This window comes from Merops nubicus, unplaced genomic scaffold, assembly GCF_000691845.1.
Source record: "Merops nubicus isolate BGI_N331 unplaced genomic scaffold, ASM69184v1 scaffold113, whole genome shotgun sequence".
Classification (NCBI taxonomy): domain Eukaryota; kingdom Metazoa; phylum Chordata; class Aves; order Coraciiformes; family Meropidae; genus Merops; species Merops nubicus.
The window spans coordinates 8,522-26,310 of NW_008599318.1; the positions used below are offsets into that span (position 1 = coordinate 8,522).

The following is a 17,789-nucleotide window of genomic DNA, read 5'->3' on the forward strand; positions in this document are numbered from 1 at the left end:
TCCAGTTCTAGCAGTGTTCAAGGATTATCAGAATCTGCCACAAAAATAAGCCATTGCAATAACTACCTTCAGTTACAGCAGCCCTGCTGAAATCACCACGAAATCAGTAGTACAGAAACAGTGCTGTGCAGCCACAGCTTCCTCCCAGAGAGGTCTGATACCATCACTGCAGCACCCTTGGCATTTGTGCTTGGTCAAGAGTGAAGTCAGGCTGAAGTGTTGGTTTATCACTGTTTAAATAGCAGTGAAGAATCACTGCCTTCTACCAAAACACTTTATGTGAGATTATGCTAGAGATATTAAGAAAATTAAAGACGAAGAGAGTTTGAAAACTGATATATCTTCTCCTGGAACCACAGGCCTGATTCATCAGAAGTTTTCATGAGCTATATTAAGTCAAAGCCACCGATCACAAGGATGAGATTAAACAGCATCAACTCTTGCACAATGATTTTAAAATAAAACCCCTCTTTTTCACTCATCCATTACCTTTCACTTCAGCTAAAGCTTCAGTCGCCCAATGCTGCTTCCACTAGGCAAGAACATCCAATATAACAATAAGGTGAACAGAGAGATGAAGTGTCCTACCAAGGAAAAACAAAAATCAATCATTAAAGGCAAAGATGAAATGCTATTTGTTTAATTTTTTAAATGGACTTAAGCAGCTCAATGTTTAACACTGACATAAATTCCATGGCAATACCATGCTATCCAATCTCAGTGCTGCTCTGTGCAGTCCACTGTCCATGCAGCAGTCAGCCAAGGGCCTCAAATCCAAGCCTGCAAGAAAATAAGACCATCAGGGCTACAAGCTGCAGAGTTTTACCTGTCTTGCAGAAACACTAGGGCTACCTTTGAACTACTAGCCTGTTAAATGTAGGTGCAGAAATAAATTTGTCTGCTCAGCTTTGCCAAAGGAGCTCACTCCCACTGTTATGCTTAATCTAATTAACAGCAGTAAGGGTCTGATCACCTTGGGATGCATCAGAACATCAATACATTTAGCAAGTTATGCTATGCAAAATGTGTTTCTCTTCTGCTTCAGTGAAAGGGAGCAGGCTTGACTACACAGGGTCATTTTCAGTTTTGGCTCATCTGGCTAACACTGACTCTGGGGAGCAAATGCAGCCTGGTAACCAATACATGAGAGAAGGAAATCACTTGTAGGGTCCAAGTAAGCTCAGAGTGAGTTGATTCTTTCAGTCAAGGAGGGCTCAATGGACACTGAGTTCCTTAAAAGGAGTCCAAGCTTCAGAAGCTCAGAAGAGGATACAAGCCTTGCACTGGGAAAGCTAAACACACAGACCCCAAAGAGGCAAATTCAGCACTGCTAAGTGGGAAATGAGCCCTTCTCACCTTTTGGAGTTGCAGAAAGCCCAGGAACTATTCCACTTATCATTTCCCCACATCCAGTTAGAAACTAGACACATGACAACCAGCTTCTTCCAAAAAATAACCTTTATTGTTTTGGTTGTAAATATAAAAAATGCATTGCACAATTTAACAGACCTACTGAAAAGTGCTACATATCAACAGCACAACAGAAGTTGTGTCATGCAACAGAACAGGAAACCTAGGCAAAGCAGGAGCACAACCTGAAGTCCTCATACCTCCAAGCTTTTTTTAACAAGAACAAACTCCATTCACTTAAAACACATTTAAATACATGGTTAGAATAAGAAAAAGAGCCATTTATTCACTGTATTGTTAATTAAAAGACTTGCTCTTAACATGATATCTTTTGATTCAAAACCTTATTCGTGTTGGAAAAGTTCAAATATAAAAGCAGTTCAGATGATGACTAGAAAGTCATTCTATTAAATACCCAAGATGTCTTTCTCTGTAACTGAATCAAGTTTTACAGATCAAGCTACAATTCAGTGCTACCACTTCTGCTCTAACACAGTAAACGAGCATGAAATTCAACCAAGAATGAAACACAAAAGGAAACTTTGAGGCCATAACTGATGTTGTGGGAACAATATTGGGGCCCTATAAAAGAAAAAACCCTAAAACAAATTATGTCCTCTGAAATTGAGGTGTATAAATCAAGGAGGAGTCATAGAAAAACTCCTGTTGTCTCATCCAATCAAAAAAATCTCCTAAAAGTCATCAGCAGTTGTCCATAGTCCTCTGACATTGGTCTGACTGAATCTCTAAAGCACCTAAACCAGGTATAAGCAGCTTTTTGATTTGGGGTGAGTTTCCATGCAATAAAGGTGGAAAGGAACAAAAAGAAGAGAGAAAAAAGTTAAACCAGGTAAGCACCCAGTCTATTTTCAGCAGTGTCTTTCAACTGGCAACATGAAGGCAAGAATTATCCACTCCAGAACAACAGGAAGCGAAATAGCTTTCAAATTATTTGACTACAAAAGCATTATCTTCCTGAATGTTTTTGCAGTGAGCTTTGCTCTCCTGTTCTCAGACTACTCTTAAGGAGTTTAGGGCTTTAAAAGCAAGCAAAACAACATTTACTTGCCTGTCACCTCTACCACACACACACTCACCCACTCCCTCTCAAATGTAAAATAATTTGAAGATACAAAGTAAAGGGATGTTCCTTTTAAATGCAGTTTGACAGTCCTTTGTCTTTTCAAGCCATTCCACATTTAGAGATTTAAATATTTGCATATTTATTTGGTTTCTGTCAAAATTCTGGTATGACAGTATGCACGTGTGCATGTGTGCCTGTGTACACAGGAGTGGAGGACACTGAGGTCAGCAGGGAAGATTTTTTTTCCATATGTACACAGAATTTTTCACAACCTCAAAGGGAGATAATGCCAGGCAGATAAAATTCTCTCAAAAGCCAGGGAAGCCCCACTTTGTCAATTCACTGAATTTTCCACACAAGGGTTGTTTTAGGGGGAATAACATACAGCTTAGGAGAAATCAAATGTATACATGACACCAAGACCTAAGGCACAGATAGAAACATTCTAGAAAGCCTCCCTTCAAAGAGGGGTCTAGGAAAGCATGGAAGAACATGCCAATCAGGTCAAATGGTATTAATCAAGCATCCTTTGGTTTTGTGCAGAGATCAGAATGTCAAGATGAAGCCTGTATTTGTCTCTGTTCCTACCACTCATTAATTACTCCAATTCCAGCTTGCTCCTGGACTTTTACCACTTATTCATCCTGCTAACAGGGAGCATCATACAAACCTAATAACTACACCAGACAATGCACAACTTCTTTAGAACTTGTATTTAGGATGGGAGCCATCTACAATATTCTGATTAATAGAATTCAAGGTCAGAAGGAACCACTACACAATCTCAGTTTGACTTTGTGCATATCAGAGATCATAAATATTTTATCTAGCCACTCCTTTACTGAGTGAAATGTGTTGGATTTGACCCAATATGACTTGTATTCAATTATATGGGGATTCTTTAAAAGTGTAGCACTGACCAGTTCAAGACAGACATGCATGATCTGTAATTCTGTTTGGGCTATGGGCACAGTGTGTTTTGCTTGCTTAAATGTACTTTGGTGACACCGAGGAAATTAACCACTTAAATTAGGGAGAAAAGTGTAACCAAACTTTTGTTTTAAAGAAATATAGTATTTAGACTCCACAATGGGTAAGAAAGACAGACTAAGGAGTCCAAATATAAACCAAAGTGAAAAGCTAGACAGGAATGAATACATACGTGGTCAATCTTTTCCTATCAATCCTCAGTAGTTGTACTGTGCAGATGGGAGACATAAAATAGTGTTTTTCCTCCTGTGTTTCCAAGTGAAGTGAAATCACACCCCTCACAAGGCTGACTGATAAAAGAAAAGAATTCTGATTTGCAATAATAAGGTGACAAATACACTGAATCACTGCTTCAAAGAGCAGCCACATCATTTCTGGTAATTGAACTATGTGGAAAGTATCTTTTCACTTTTCCTTCCCTCCCTCCTACGCTCTTGCCAAGTAAGCAACCTTTGATTTCAACTTTTTCTCTTTATTATGATAAGATTGGCAATTTTTTAGTAGTGCCATGAGCATATTTCTCCACCACAAGTTATTTTAATAACTGCTTTCCCTCCAGTTGTAACCAGCTCACAGTGCAATGAGCATCACGGGTTTTCCATCCACATCCAGATAAAAACTGCAAAGGGACCAAATTTTCAGCAGTTCAGTCACATTACCCATTCTTATTCCTTTAAGGTCCCTTTCAACTTCCCATTCAATCAGTGAGATCTAAGCTTAAATCCCAACATCTCATTAGTCCCTGGGCTTTGAAGTCTGCTTCTAGTGCACTTTGCTGATGAGACAGAACTCTAATGTCATTGCTACTAGCCATGGTAAAAACCAGGGACGAGCAGCCTGACAAGCAGGCAACCACACTGCAGGGGAGGCATTACAGAATCTCTTCATCTGAAAAGTTCAGCAAAAACACAAGTGGGTCTGTTCTTGGACAATTTGTCTACTGATTTCTTTCTAGAAAACCGGATACCTGCTTTTACCATGCGAATACGCACGCAGATATCTGTGCATCTCAGTGAGATAGCCCAGCAAAAAAAACCTGAGGGACACTCCCCAGCCAATCACAGTGTTAAATGACTTTAGTGGAATCAAACTGACAGGCAATGATAAAAATGGGATCATTTAATGCACCGATTTTGAAAAGAATTTACACTTATTCAATATTTTTTACCCTGATGCAGCCCAAAGAATATCCCTTAATTGATTACAGCATTGTGTACCAAAGACCTAGATACAGATCTCCCCTCCATATCTACTCACTTCATTGCTATGACAACCTTTACACACTATTTCAACAATCCATTCCTTAGCTGAAGCCTGGATTTTTGTTGGTTCTGTCACAGGGACACAAGTTTTTGCATGTGTCACAAACTTCCAATGATACATCAGATCTACTGTAAAAAAAAAAAATAAATAAGAGTGCACTTCCTCATTTGCTTCAGAAAGCTACAGAAAGGCATGTTGGTACTTGGATCACACCATTTTGTCTTCCCCTTAGGTTCCTTTCCCCCCAGCAGCCCCCTTAAGCCCCCAGTTCCTCAACTCACAGTACTCCTGCTCAGGGAGAGGGCCATGGGTTAACCTTTCATGCCTCCTTCTTGCTAGAGTCCTGCTCACTCCTGACTGATCTCTGCAATGAAAGCCATTAGCTGCAAAATCTCAGGACAAATAAGAAAAAAACAATACTCCCTGTGCTTAGTCCCACTCCTCAAGCCTATTTTATTTATTTTTTTTTAACTTTGGCCCACCAAGTGGAGAAGATTGGGGACAACGCCGAGAGAAACTACACCTCCCTGAAGGAGAACCTACTGACCCCACCTCAGCATGTGCAATGCCCAAATGTTTTAGCTGCTCCTCTCTTTAGCACTGTGATAGCCCACTGATCACCTCCAGGCTGCCTGCTTTTGGACCTGGAAGAAAACTACTCAGGGGAGGTACCAGGAAAACATTACTCACAGTTTGCATAGCTCGTAAGAATCCAAATCAAGTCGTGAGAGGAATCACAGAGGTAACAGGGTCATTCCAGAATGTGAACACTCAGCTGGAATGAATATCCCAGTGCTGTCTCAAGATGGACAGACTATCACTGCTGTAACAAGGCAGTTTAGCTGCACCAGAGCACAGCACTTGCTGAGACAGCCACAGAAAAATGCTATGCAGTATTTTGCATTTTAAACATATTTTTCTATGTTTTATAATATGTGTTGAACATAACCTTCCCACACAGAGCAAATTAAGCTAAGTCCTTCAGGTTTTTCAGATAGAAGGCAAAAAGAACAAGCAAAAAAGATGAAGAAGCAAAAACAGACTACAAGTCCATGTGGTTTGATACAGTTTCTGAGATAACAAAAAAGCCAATTTCTTAGCATTACAAACTCAATTCTTGTCTCTGAAACACTACTACATTTATCTACAGATGTGTTTTGTATGTGCACGTTTTATGAGGAAGGCAGCTGAACTCTGCAAAGTGCAAGAAAGCAGTTCACAGATTAAATGTGTGTGAATTTCATGTACCTATCCTAACTGCAGAACCCATGCAGTCTAAAACTGCTTTCTTGCACTTAACTGCAGAGCCTGCTACTCACCTGCAATGGCTGTATCAGGAAAAACAATAAAAATCAGCTCCTTTATTTGCTAGAAAAAAAAGCATGTCTTGAAACTGATCATATGCAATAATAACACTCATTAAAATAAAAAATACACAAAACATAGCCTGAGATTTTAATTCTAGTATTTTTGCCATGAGTTGACATCACTGACGGATTTTTCTTCTCCTTTGGTTTTTTATATGATCCTGTTTAACAGTTTCTACTATTCAAGTAAAACAAATGGAACTGAATACCAGAAAACAAAATAAAAAGCATGTTTTGTTTCATTAAACTGAAGGTATATTTCCCCTTGAAATACATTCCTTGGTGTACAAGATTTACACTCCAGAGAACTCAGTACTTGAAGCTGTTTCATAGAAATACCTTTGTTGCATATAGTTGCATGCTGCATTGATGGAGATATATTGCTGCCTGCAGGACTCAAACCTGCTAAAGTTACCTGAGCTTGGTGTTTTCTCACTTAGTGGAGTACAGCACAGCACTGAAGAGGAATCAAAACGTTACGACAACGTTGCATCATACTTCCACATACTCTGAAGGCAGAGCCAGATGCCCTGAACAACCCCTCGGGTGATGGAGAGAATTCTTTTTAAAGTGCACCAACTGAAAGGAGACTCGCCAGGCTGCTGCTCTGGCAGGTTCTCCACCACTTGTATGAGCAACTCCTTCTCTTTGGTTGTTAGGTTTCGCCAGCTGATTTGTTCATCTTGAAAACTGCCTCAGCAGCTTGCTCTGGCAGGAGTGATGGGTCTGACAGAACCGAGGTGGTTATACTCAGATGCCGGAGAGTGTTCAGCACCACTATAAAAAAAAAAAAGTCAGGGAAGTATCAAGCAAAGGTGTTAGTATGACTGCAAACAGACCTGTGCAGGACTGTGTGCAGGCACTGCAAGGCTGTCACCCATGACAGGACTGCAGAAATACTTCTGCAAGACATGCAGCCTTCACACACACCAAGAAACTGAGGTGTGCAAGAGCTGTGTTGGGGAACAAGGAATGGAGAACTAGGACTTAAAAAACCCCATCTATTTCTTCTACAAAAGAGAGTACTATTTGGCAATTATGACTGTAAACATTGATGAAATTGCTGAATTGCAAGAGGGAAAGGATCACGCAATCATGCCTAAGCAGAAGGTCTTTGCAAAGCTGAATACAAACCCCAGAAGTCCTCCTTCATAAGATAAATCACACTGCCAAACTCACTCCAGCTAGAGCAGAGTATCTGAAAGTTAAACGCAGCTTGAGACTGTTGAAATTCTGGTCTCTATATTCAGCAATTCAGGGGGTTTTGGTTTTTGGTGTTGTGGGTTTTTTTCTTTTTTTTTTTTTTTTTTTTTTAAGCACACAACCAAGTGTCTTCAGTGTCACAAGAGGTTCTTTTTTTCCACTGAGACAATAAAAAGGAACTGGAAGTCATATTCAGCATCACGTGCTTTCTTTGTCTTCCTCTGACTTTAAAGAAATGGTGTTATATGCAATCTCACCTCCTATGATCTGGAATAATAACAGGATAGAGCTTCACTTACTTGGCCTCAGAACAGGAAGAGGACAGTGCTGATCCAACCAGGCCAGTACAGTTTGATTCAGATCCTTAAGGCTTGTTGTGGAAACCATCCCATTGAAGGACTCAAACAACGGCTTGATAATAATGCTGAACTGCAAAGCATCAAGTGTTAAGGGAGAAAACAAAGGAGAAGTCCCATTTTCTATGGGAAATGCTACTACAGCTCAGACTGCAGATGAAACAATGGACTTCATCTACTACTGCTAACACTGTTGCTTTCCTGGCAAAAGGATATAGAAGCTTTAGAGTAAGCACTAAGCCACTGACCATAGCACACCACAGACACAAGGTAGGGTACCTGGATGAGTCTTGCCTGGCAACAGTGAGCCCAGCTCAGACCAACAGTGCAACTATTCAGCCCATTTCTCAGGCAGACTTTTGAGCAAATACTCAAGTTCTCAGCAGCTAGCCAAAGACCTCAAAGTACATAACCACATTTTCAGAGATGACCGATGGCATGGCAAGGATTCCCACACCAAGGACCAGACTTGCTGATCTGTGTCTACATGGACCAGAACAGTAGCAAGCTAAGGACTGTTGGGCTTTTCTTTTGACTCTTTATCACAACAACTTGGAAGGAGGGCCTGGAGTTGGCAGTAACCTTCCTGGCAGAAAAGGAGCAGACAGAATTCTTAGGCTGTAGTGTATTAAAACGTACAGAGCACCACCAGAAGCCTCAGCTGGCCCCAGCTCTCAGCCTTTCAGATGGGCTCTCCTGGGATGGTCACAATATCTGAACTCATACCAGCTTGTCACAGCATCTCCAAATAGATTCCAGCTCACAGGTACATTTATTACATAAGCTGGTTGAATGACAAAACTCATCTGAAGGCTCTGAATCTGTGGTTTTAACATATTACTCCAAATGGGATTTTCTGACTACAGGTAGCAGCACGTGAGAATCCAAAGCAATCTCAGCATTGTCATGCACCCCCATCTTTTTCACTGCCTCTGACAATCAGGAGAGGTCTAAAAATTGCCTGGAATACTTGAAGGAATTTGCATACCCCTATTACAGAGCAACTGGAAGAACAACATGGTTATTATTCTGTGGATATTCTAATAGTCAAGAGTATTCTGTTCTTGGGTTATCTCTAGTAGCCCAAGACTATATTACTCATTTCCTTCCTATATGTAACAGAAACTATGGTATTTTTCTATTTGTAATGAAACTGCCCTTCTCTCTTACAGTCATTTCATGAGGAGGAGATTTTAAATTATTATTAGCACTCACCCCTGGACCTTGTCAGCTTTTACTGCAAGACATTCTGAAATATGTCAGCACATGTTAAGGATCCAATCCAGCTGCTAGAACAACTGTTCCATCACAGTTACACGTAAAGGAAGTTTGGGAACATTACTTTGCCTATTAACATTCTCTTTTGTCAACTATAAAAGCCCTTGTCCTTCCCCAAACACTACAAACCCCAGCTACCCAAAACTGCATCTTCAGCCCTCATAACCCCTGTCACTTTCTGGAAGTGTCTCAATTCCAAATTCTGGAGCTATTTAACATCTTGGAGCAGCATAAAATAATCACACTATTCAATCAGCAAACATGTGCAGGATTATCTTTACATAACCATTTCACTGTTATATCTAAGACCTCTATTTTTGTATTTCACTTGAAATGTTGCAGAGTTAACAGTGCTGTCAAATCCAGATGTTCCACAAATGGACCAGCTCTAAGTCATGAGAGACTGCATGAGATCTCACTAAGAATTGTTCCCTAGAAAGATGCTAAAAAGAACAGTATCCTTCTAGGGCCAACATAAACCAGGAAACACCAAAGAAAGCATTTTCACATATCAAATATTAAAAATGCTGTACTTCAGGCATGCACATATATCCTATTACCCAGGTAGTAAGAGGGAAACGACCAGCACAGAACACAGACATACAAAATACAAAGCACAGATAAACAGCTACATGAGCACAGGAGGTTTAATGGGAAAAGGGAAGGTTCACACTACTGCTCATTGCTAATTACTAAAATCCCTGCACTGATTTAAGCTAACAATGTTTGATCCAAACCAGTGAAGTCTATAGAGCACAGCACAAATGCAGCTAATTTGGTTTCATTCAGTTTGTGTCTTTCTAGCTCCTGCACTAGCATTCGCTTACAGGCACAGCTGCTGGCACAGAAGGAGCAAAGAGAAATCAAGTTGATTCATTGCTGTAACAAAAGACAGACAACTACAAAAAGTAAAAAAGAAAAGGGGGTGGGGAGAAGAGAAACATGCAGGTTTTTCAAACTGCCATTGCAACAGCTTCAGTAATTGTTTGTAGTAATTTTTCCCCAAAAATCTTTTATTCTCTGCTCAGTGTTTCCAAAAGACTACAGGAGCTACAGCTACAGAAGCAGCCCATTAAACATTTCCTGCAGTACAATAACCCACCAAGAAAACCTTGTCTCTGTATTGAATTTTACTTTCAAGTTACCTCCCATAGTTCAAGGTGAGCAAGTTCTGCCTCACAATAGTCTGTAAGGCAAAGATTCATACCCACATACAGAGGTGAATGAAACCCAGGGACATAAGTTATTTAAATAACCTGCCTGAGAGTCACGGCATCAGAATCCAGAGTTCCTGGCTCTAAATACATTCATACCAAACCTCAAGTGCAGCAGGGTGATATAAAAAGGATACAATCCAAAACTTCCAGTTCTTCAGGGTCCTGCTTTTCACATACTCATCAAACATCCTCCTCATGTGGTCAAACCTTTGCTGTGTTACAGGAACTCCAGTATCAGGGAGCTGCTGTTGACAAGAACTGAAAAGAAGATGTTCTGAGGTGAGAAGCCCCATCAGAAAGGACAGACTTCTCTTCAGACTAAATTACAGCAAGAGAAAAAGTGTGCATCCCCAGTATCCCTGACCGAGGTGGCTCCCCAGTGCATGACCCCCCCAGTGTGATCATCACAGACAGGAATACACACTCTTTTCCCATCAATTTTGTCTATATTCATGCAGCAAAGCTATTTCTGAAATCAGCTTGAGAATATGTTTGATTTCACTTCTTATTACAAGCAGCAAAACTGAAAACAAAGTGTAACACAGAACAAAGTAGGTTTTGGCATCCAATTAGAAAAAGGCACATTAGGAGTCAAGGGAAAATTTACAGTTACTCCTGAGCAATGTTACAGAAGAAAGTGTTATGGAGATTCTTAAGAAACAGATCAATTTAAAATAAAACCAAACAGATGCCATCGTACTTCTAAAGAAAAATAAAAAGATTTTGATTTGCTGATAAGTCCAATGTAATGCCTAAGCCTAACACTTCTGCAGATGGAAGAAAAACCACTGGGGTCCTCAACATGCTTTGCAATAGTACATAACTATCAGAAACCCACAGAAGAAACTGAGGCACCAGGAAGGTGAAGTGACTTATCAGAGTTATACTCAGCCAGTGGCAAGCTCCACAATTCCAAGTCTTGGGTCTCATGTACACACTCAACTATCATTTCCTATAAAATTTGACTGCATTTGGAAAGAAAACTGCAGCAAAGCCATCATGAAGAGTAAGAGTATTTGATCACCCAGTGAGCATAGCCTTAAAAAATCATCGTTGCTGGCTTCTCAAAATTATTCTAAGTGACCTGATGCATCTTTCCTGATGCTGCCACTGTCATGCACTCATGCCCAGAGCTTGCTGAAAATCCACACGGCTTGCTACCAATGCCCAGCCCACAGCAACTCTGCTTTTTTCTTTGGAAGCTGGTAGCAACTCTACTGTTCAATACCCGAGGCAGACATTCCCTGTTGTCAGCCAAAGCAGTGTTCAAGCTGCTCTGCTTCATCACAGAAAGCTCCCCAGATCTCACATGATGGCAGCGTTTAGCTCCTCGATCTCCTCCCGGAGGCGCCTGGCTTCCTCTTGCATCTGTGTCCTTTCCTGCTGCAGCTTACCGATATATTCTACTGTTTTCTGGAGCGTGTTTGCATGGCTGATCTAGACCAAACACAAACATAGAGCTCACTTTCTGCAACACAGCTACACAGATGAAGCGTTTGTCCCTAACCTGCTGTAACACCCAGAAAAGCACTTCAGCACCTTGAGTTTCCTTCCCCGTGTGCAGAAGCACAAGGAGAGGCAGAGCAAAACACTTTAGGTTACACTAAACTCTTACTGAAGGATGTGCTACAACTGCTGAGAGATTTCTAGTGCTGTTAGAAACATTCTTTGAAGTTGACAATATAGATCCTTTCATTTGGGAAATGTGAAGCTGTTAAACAGAAGTTAACACGCTCTCGCTGTCACCGAAGGAGACAGAAACAATGTCATACACCTTTTTTTAACATATTCTTCCATTTTGATGAACTAATTAAAAATTGGTATTTGAGAAATAAAACGATCAGACATTTTATTACAGCTGAGTTTTCAAAACTGATTACCTTTCAAACAGGCTACTGAAATCAGGAAGCGAAATTCTGACAACTTAGGGCCTACATGTATAAAGCTACAAAAATTATGTAAACAAATCAACATGCAGCACAATAAACTTTCATGTTTTCCACATTTCAGAAGGTACTGGTATTTAAAGGACATTTAGAACTCTGCTGTGCAGACAAATCTGTGTTTCAATTAATTTCAATTTAGCAACCCAAGTTAACTAGTGTAGCCAGAATATGTTCTTAATTTGGACAAAGTCATTTGATAATGATGAATCAGTTGGGCATGTTTTTATCTCTGCAAATCTATGCACAAAAGACAGGTGACAGGGTGGGGAAAAAAAAGCTCTGAGAATATCTGCAAGGCAGCTGGGTGATAAAAAAAAAGTCATCTGAACTTATCAGGCTCCTGACTCCTCCCAAGAGGTAGAGATCTCATCAGTGTAGGGAGTTTTAGAAATTTCACTGAACTTTTATTCTTCCTTTGTCTCGCTGACGTGTTTCAACAGCATTTGCAGGCACACGAGGTGGCTCTGCCATGCTCCCAGTTGTGGTTAGAATGGCATGAAGCCCAAGCCAACAAGCTGTGCTTGTAAGTGGGTAATATTAGCTCAGGTCAAGGTATATTAAGCCAGGCCCAGCATCGTAGAAACAGCATCTACCTGGCTTCTGGCTGGCTCATGGTTCAGGCAGAATAAGCTCCTAATACTGGCTGGATCATAGCTTTTTCAAGTCCAGTTGTGAGGACAAGAATGCATTCAGAATAGAGACAGAAAGCCAGCATGTCAGAAGAAAGGTAAATGCAAAGTTATCTTAAGCTGCAAACATGACAAAAATCTTCATTACTGGGGTCCCAAGAGCAAGGACTGCACAGATGAGCATTTCTTCTTTCTCTGTTGGCTTTAAAGCTGCAGCATCTCATCAGACAAGACTTGTTCAACATTCGTAAAGCTGCATCAGAAGAACAATGTCTAAAAGATGAAGCAATTTCACACATCTTTTGCCTATAAGCCATGGATTTATCACCCTTCCCTTTCCAAGTCCCTCAGTTCAAGTATCTTCACTGGCTGACTGGCATTTCTCAGTCAACAGTGAAGAGATTACATTTATTAACAAGTAATTTTAGAATGGCTCCTTCTTAAATACATATCAAACTGCCAGTGCTGCCCAGTTACTTACCAACCTGGAGTTGGCTGACACCAAGCTGTTCAGCGTATTGAAACCATTCTTGATATTAAACCTTCGTTTCTGTTCTGAAATATGCTTCATCCTTTGATTCTGCATAAATAAAATCAGCTCAGTCTATGCTGTTCTTCATTCCCATTCTAATATCATGATTATTTCAGCTATTCAAATTCACTCTGTCATTTTTCTTGAATTGTGCCACTCAGTCTTCCCAGGCCAAGCCACATGATTATAAATCCACAAACAATTATTTCAGTTATTAAAAAGAAGTGTCCAGGGTATTAAATTCAACTCAAAACCTTGTAGATTTTCTTTCTAAAGTAAAAATTCATATTTGACTGTCACACAATTTCCTTTTCTGAGGTCAAATTCCAGTGTTTGAGACATGTAATCAGTCAGAATCTTGTTGAAGCCTTTAAGTTTAAAACAGTCCATATAATATATTCCTAATACATAATGTCTACTTATATAATGGGCAGTCTGACAAAAATAAAAAAGCAAATTAAAGAAGAATTTGCAACTCTGGCCTCCCCACAAGATAAAGGCTTTGTCAGGAATTAGCATTTTTTGAGAAGGCATTCCTGGCAGAGCTTGGCTTTCTGGCAGTAGCTCACCATCACCCCATTTCATAATGGAATAAAGCAGTGAAGTGGCTGCCCAAAACCACAGAAAATACAGGTTCAAGAGCAGAACTGAGACTTCCAGTGCCCTCTGTGCTTTGCCAAACTGAAAAACCAGCCTTACCCAGCAATACAGAACTGTTCAGTCCAACTAATGATGCAGAGGAGCAAAAGAACATACATCTAGAGCTTGGCAACCACCACTACTTCTGTCTTGTCTTACAAAAGAGTTGCTAACATCACACTTCCAAAGCAATTCCTGCCCAAGCAGGTGAGTTTAAATGGCTATTTTATTGCAGTGTCCTTACTTTTAAGAACACTCCTCCATCTAGTGGCCACTTTCCCACCATTGGCCAGTCCTAATTGTTCCTTTGTTAACTTGCTCTCTAGCAGCAGGAACAGGCTGCAACTACCTATTGTGAGCATTTATACCAAGAGAATAACTGCAAACTCTGATGAGTAACTTGCAGTGTGCTCAGCAAGAGGCAGTTCTGATTCTCCTCTGCAACAGAGCTAGAACTGAGTGCAATTACAGGCTGCAAGTATTTAAACTTACCTGTATGCCCTGGGAGTAATCAAGCTGACATCAACTCATTGGGTATACAATGACAGAGAAGCCAAGAAGGGGCTGGCACTTGCAATATGGTTAATTAACACTCCCTTTCACAACAGAATGAATGAGGTTACAGCTGATTGTCCTGCCTTGGTTGTTTTTTGCAGGCAAGTTCCTCACACCATCACAGAAAGTGTTCTGACAAGGTCAGCTTGTGTGTGAGGTGCAGTCAGCTTTCAGATGCTGTCTCTAGACTGAGTTCTTACCCCAATAACTCTCAAAGTGTTTTACAGCTGTAACTTGTAGAGTCTGTGGAGCAGCAAGGCATCACTGGAGATATGTAAGTAACTCAGCAGGTCAAGAACTCCCCCTCCAGTGATGGCCAGAGCCCTGCAGACTGAAGAGCCCCAACAGAACAATGGCAAAAAGCCACAGTTTAGAAAACTAAGCCTGAAATATTTCACCAAGTAAACTGAGAGCTGTCATAACACTCCTGTGAGCCACAGCAGGAACTGCTGTCATGACCACACAGACCTGCAGAGGTACAGTTAGGATTGGCCCCTGTGGTGACACATCCCTGAGGAGCAGAGTAGATTATTAAAGTCTGACATTTTAAATTGAGCAGAGCAGCACAGATGCAGTGCAAGGTAAAACTAAGGCACAAATATTCCACTCTTCCTGAAGCACAACTTACTCTCTAGTCCAGGCTCAAGCACTGGGATAGAAAAGTAGCTACAAAGGCAGAGAAGGAAAGCACCTTGAAGAAAAGGACACACACCTTAACTGCAGCCAGATTAGGGTCAGTGGCAGGTTTTCCTGAGCAGCTGTTCTGGGGAGACTGTGGACTGGGGCTCTGCTCAGAGGCGTAGGGGGAAGCCTGGCCTGAATTCTGACAGTCTCGGCCTTCATAAAGGAAGAGAGAGAAGTCACATTAACACCCAACCTTCCCCAGCAAACCTAACTGCTGAGCAGTTTCTATTCAGAATGGAGCTGAAACGCAGTTGGCAACCAAATGACACTCATTGATGCAGCAACCACATGCTAGAGAATGTCAGGACTGCTGGGAAAGCTCAGTATTTCCTGGTGGCACGAGGCTAACACATCCCCAATAGCAGCATGCAATTCTCCTTTCACACACACACATTTCAGCAAAGGTGTGTAGAACACACAGGCAGCAGTTCCATCATCCTGCTTGGACTGCCCCATTGAGGCTCTGCTGGCCTGGGGCATGATGGAAACGCAGCCAAAGCAGCATAAGTCTCTAAAACCAGCCCAGAGACAGCTCTATCCACGTGCATGAAAAAGGTGTCTTTGCACTTACCTGCTGTTCACAAGGATTGTGCCTGAGATCCTCTATCAAAATCAGAGTTATGACACTGAACAACAAACCTATTCAGCACTTTCTACACAGACACCTTTCAAGCAGGTTTCATTTGTGACTATGCCAGTACATCCTTCTAAAGGAGCCATTTACAGGAAGCACAAAATCACAGTTTGTGGGAATGCTGCACAGTAGTTTAAGACAAAAACTGCACAAAACTGGATGCAACCGACGCTGCAGGGTAGAAGGGCCTAGAAAGCTTTTCCTTCAAAAATTATCCAGGGATCCTCAAGGCCCATTTAAACCCTGCCTAGCCAATGGAAACACACTTACATGTGCAGGGGAGACAGAATGCTCACAGCTTTCTAACTTACTAGGTGTAGGTGAGGGAACTTGTGAACTGCTACTGTGGGAAGGGATTTTCTCTCCTTTCACCAACACATCCTGGACTACACTAGGAGAGAAGAGATGTGAAACTGTGGACTGGGTTTGTTGACTACTTGGTGCTCGCTGTGCTGGACCAACCAGAATGTTACTACGGAACTCCGTCACCCCGGGAGCCTGGGAACAGCACAGAACAGCACAGAGAGAAACAGGGAGAAGGAAAAAGAGCAGGAAGGGGAGATGGGGGCAGAGGGAGAGAAGGGATGAGAGAAAGGAGGAAGGGGGAGAGAGAGAAAGAGAGAGAGAGATTTGTTACCTTGCCTTTTGCTAGAAGTAGCAAATTAATACATGATTAACAATCTGATGACATGAGACAAGGGCTAATATACAAAGAATTGGCAGGCACTGAAGTCAGACTTCTGGCAGGAGACCAGTATCCTTTCATAACTTAAAGCAGCATTACAATACATCAACAGCATAACATACTAAAAACTATTCCCATCTTCCTGCATACAGCATATTAGGAAACCCACTTATATACTCAAGGTATGCTTTCCAGTATGTGAAAAGAAAGGTGACATCCTGGGTTCCTTTTAGCTGCTGCACAATTAACACAAAGCACAACCCATCCCCACTCACAGGGCTCTGTACACATCCCTCTTTGTAATCTTGCTGTTGAGTGACACTGAGTCCATGAAGACCAGAATGTGCTTCTAGGCCCACAGCGTAGCTAAATTAAGTAAACATAATGCTGAATGCACACATGTGTATGCTGGGTAACAGGTGAGATTTAGGGGACTGGTTATACTCCTGAGCACACTGTGGCTCTAACTACTTGCAAATAACAGGCCTAAAAAACAAATATATTTTTTTTTCTTCTCCTTACTCTGACAATTCCAGTTGGTGCAATTGCAACATTAGACTGAGACGTGGCTGGCGTCAAAATCCCCTCTCTTTTTATAGGTGCTGGAGTTACAATCACAGCTCTGGACTGTCCCTGAAAGGCAGCTGAAGAACACAAGTTAAAATAGTTAATGAGACAAAAAAAAAAAAAATTGAAAAAAAAGAAAAGAAAAGCTTGTCATAACTTGTCATTGAACAGGGGAATGGAGTAACAGGCACCTATTCAGTACTCTTTCATTGCAATACAAAACGCCAGCAGTTGTCCAGTAGTCTCAATCCCATGAATCCAGTACAAAGGACTCGACCAGAGCAGTTATTTCTGAGGCTTCTAGCATCACTTCCCCGTTCCCAGGTCCATTTACTGAGGGACCCAGTGATTCAGGGAGATGAGATTCACAGAAGAAGGATCATCTTCACCTCTCGCCTCACAGCCATACTTCTTGGACCTCAGGCTTGCTCTGCTGACCCAGAAAGGGTCAGTGCCAGACACCAGCTGAAGGCTGCACACTCAGTACTTCATGCTTCCTCACCTGTATACCCAATTCTCTTCCTGGCCACTTCACTCTACTACATTCTTTCACTACCTGTTTTTACGGTTACTTTACAGGACACACAAGCACAAGACAAGCAAATGTGACTGGGAATCAGCACCAAAATTCCAGAAAATAGGCTGAAGAACCAGGAATTCTGCAGTGTTAGATGGCTGGAGGTAACTGTGAACAGCAGCAACCACCTCCACGAAGGAAGTTACACAAAATTCTCAAAAGAATTCCCTACA

The 17,789-nt window shown here is 41.4% G+C and overlaps 1 protein-coding gene across 1 annotated transcript in view; it reads right to left on the bottom strand.

Annotated features, from left to right (window-relative positions):
- Nucleotides 1-6,769: 6,769 nt before the first annotated feature.
- Nucleotides 6,770-17,789, bottom strand: part of MLXIP (MLX interacting protein) — a gene marked incomplete at its 5' end in the record, with an annotated part of 20,795 nt that continues 9,775 nt past the window's right edge. The window contains 8 exons of the mRNA XM_008937306.1: nucleotides 6,770-6,891; nucleotides 7,617-7,746; nucleotides 10,303-10,426; nucleotides 11,478-11,605; nucleotides 13,225-13,323; nucleotides 15,182-15,306; nucleotides 16,099-16,285; nucleotides 16,995-17,116. Of these exons, the coding sequence (XP_008935554.1) occupies nucleotides 6,770-6,891; nucleotides 7,617-7,746; nucleotides 10,303-10,426; nucleotides 11,478-11,605; nucleotides 13,225-13,323; nucleotides 15,182-15,306; nucleotides 16,099-16,285; nucleotides 16,995-17,116 (1,037 nt within the window). The remainder of the gene's footprint in view (nucleotides 6,892-7,616; nucleotides 7,747-10,302; nucleotides 10,427-11,477; nucleotides 11,606-13,224; nucleotides 13,324-15,181; nucleotides 15,307-16,098; nucleotides 16,286-16,994; nucleotides 17,117-17,789) is intronic.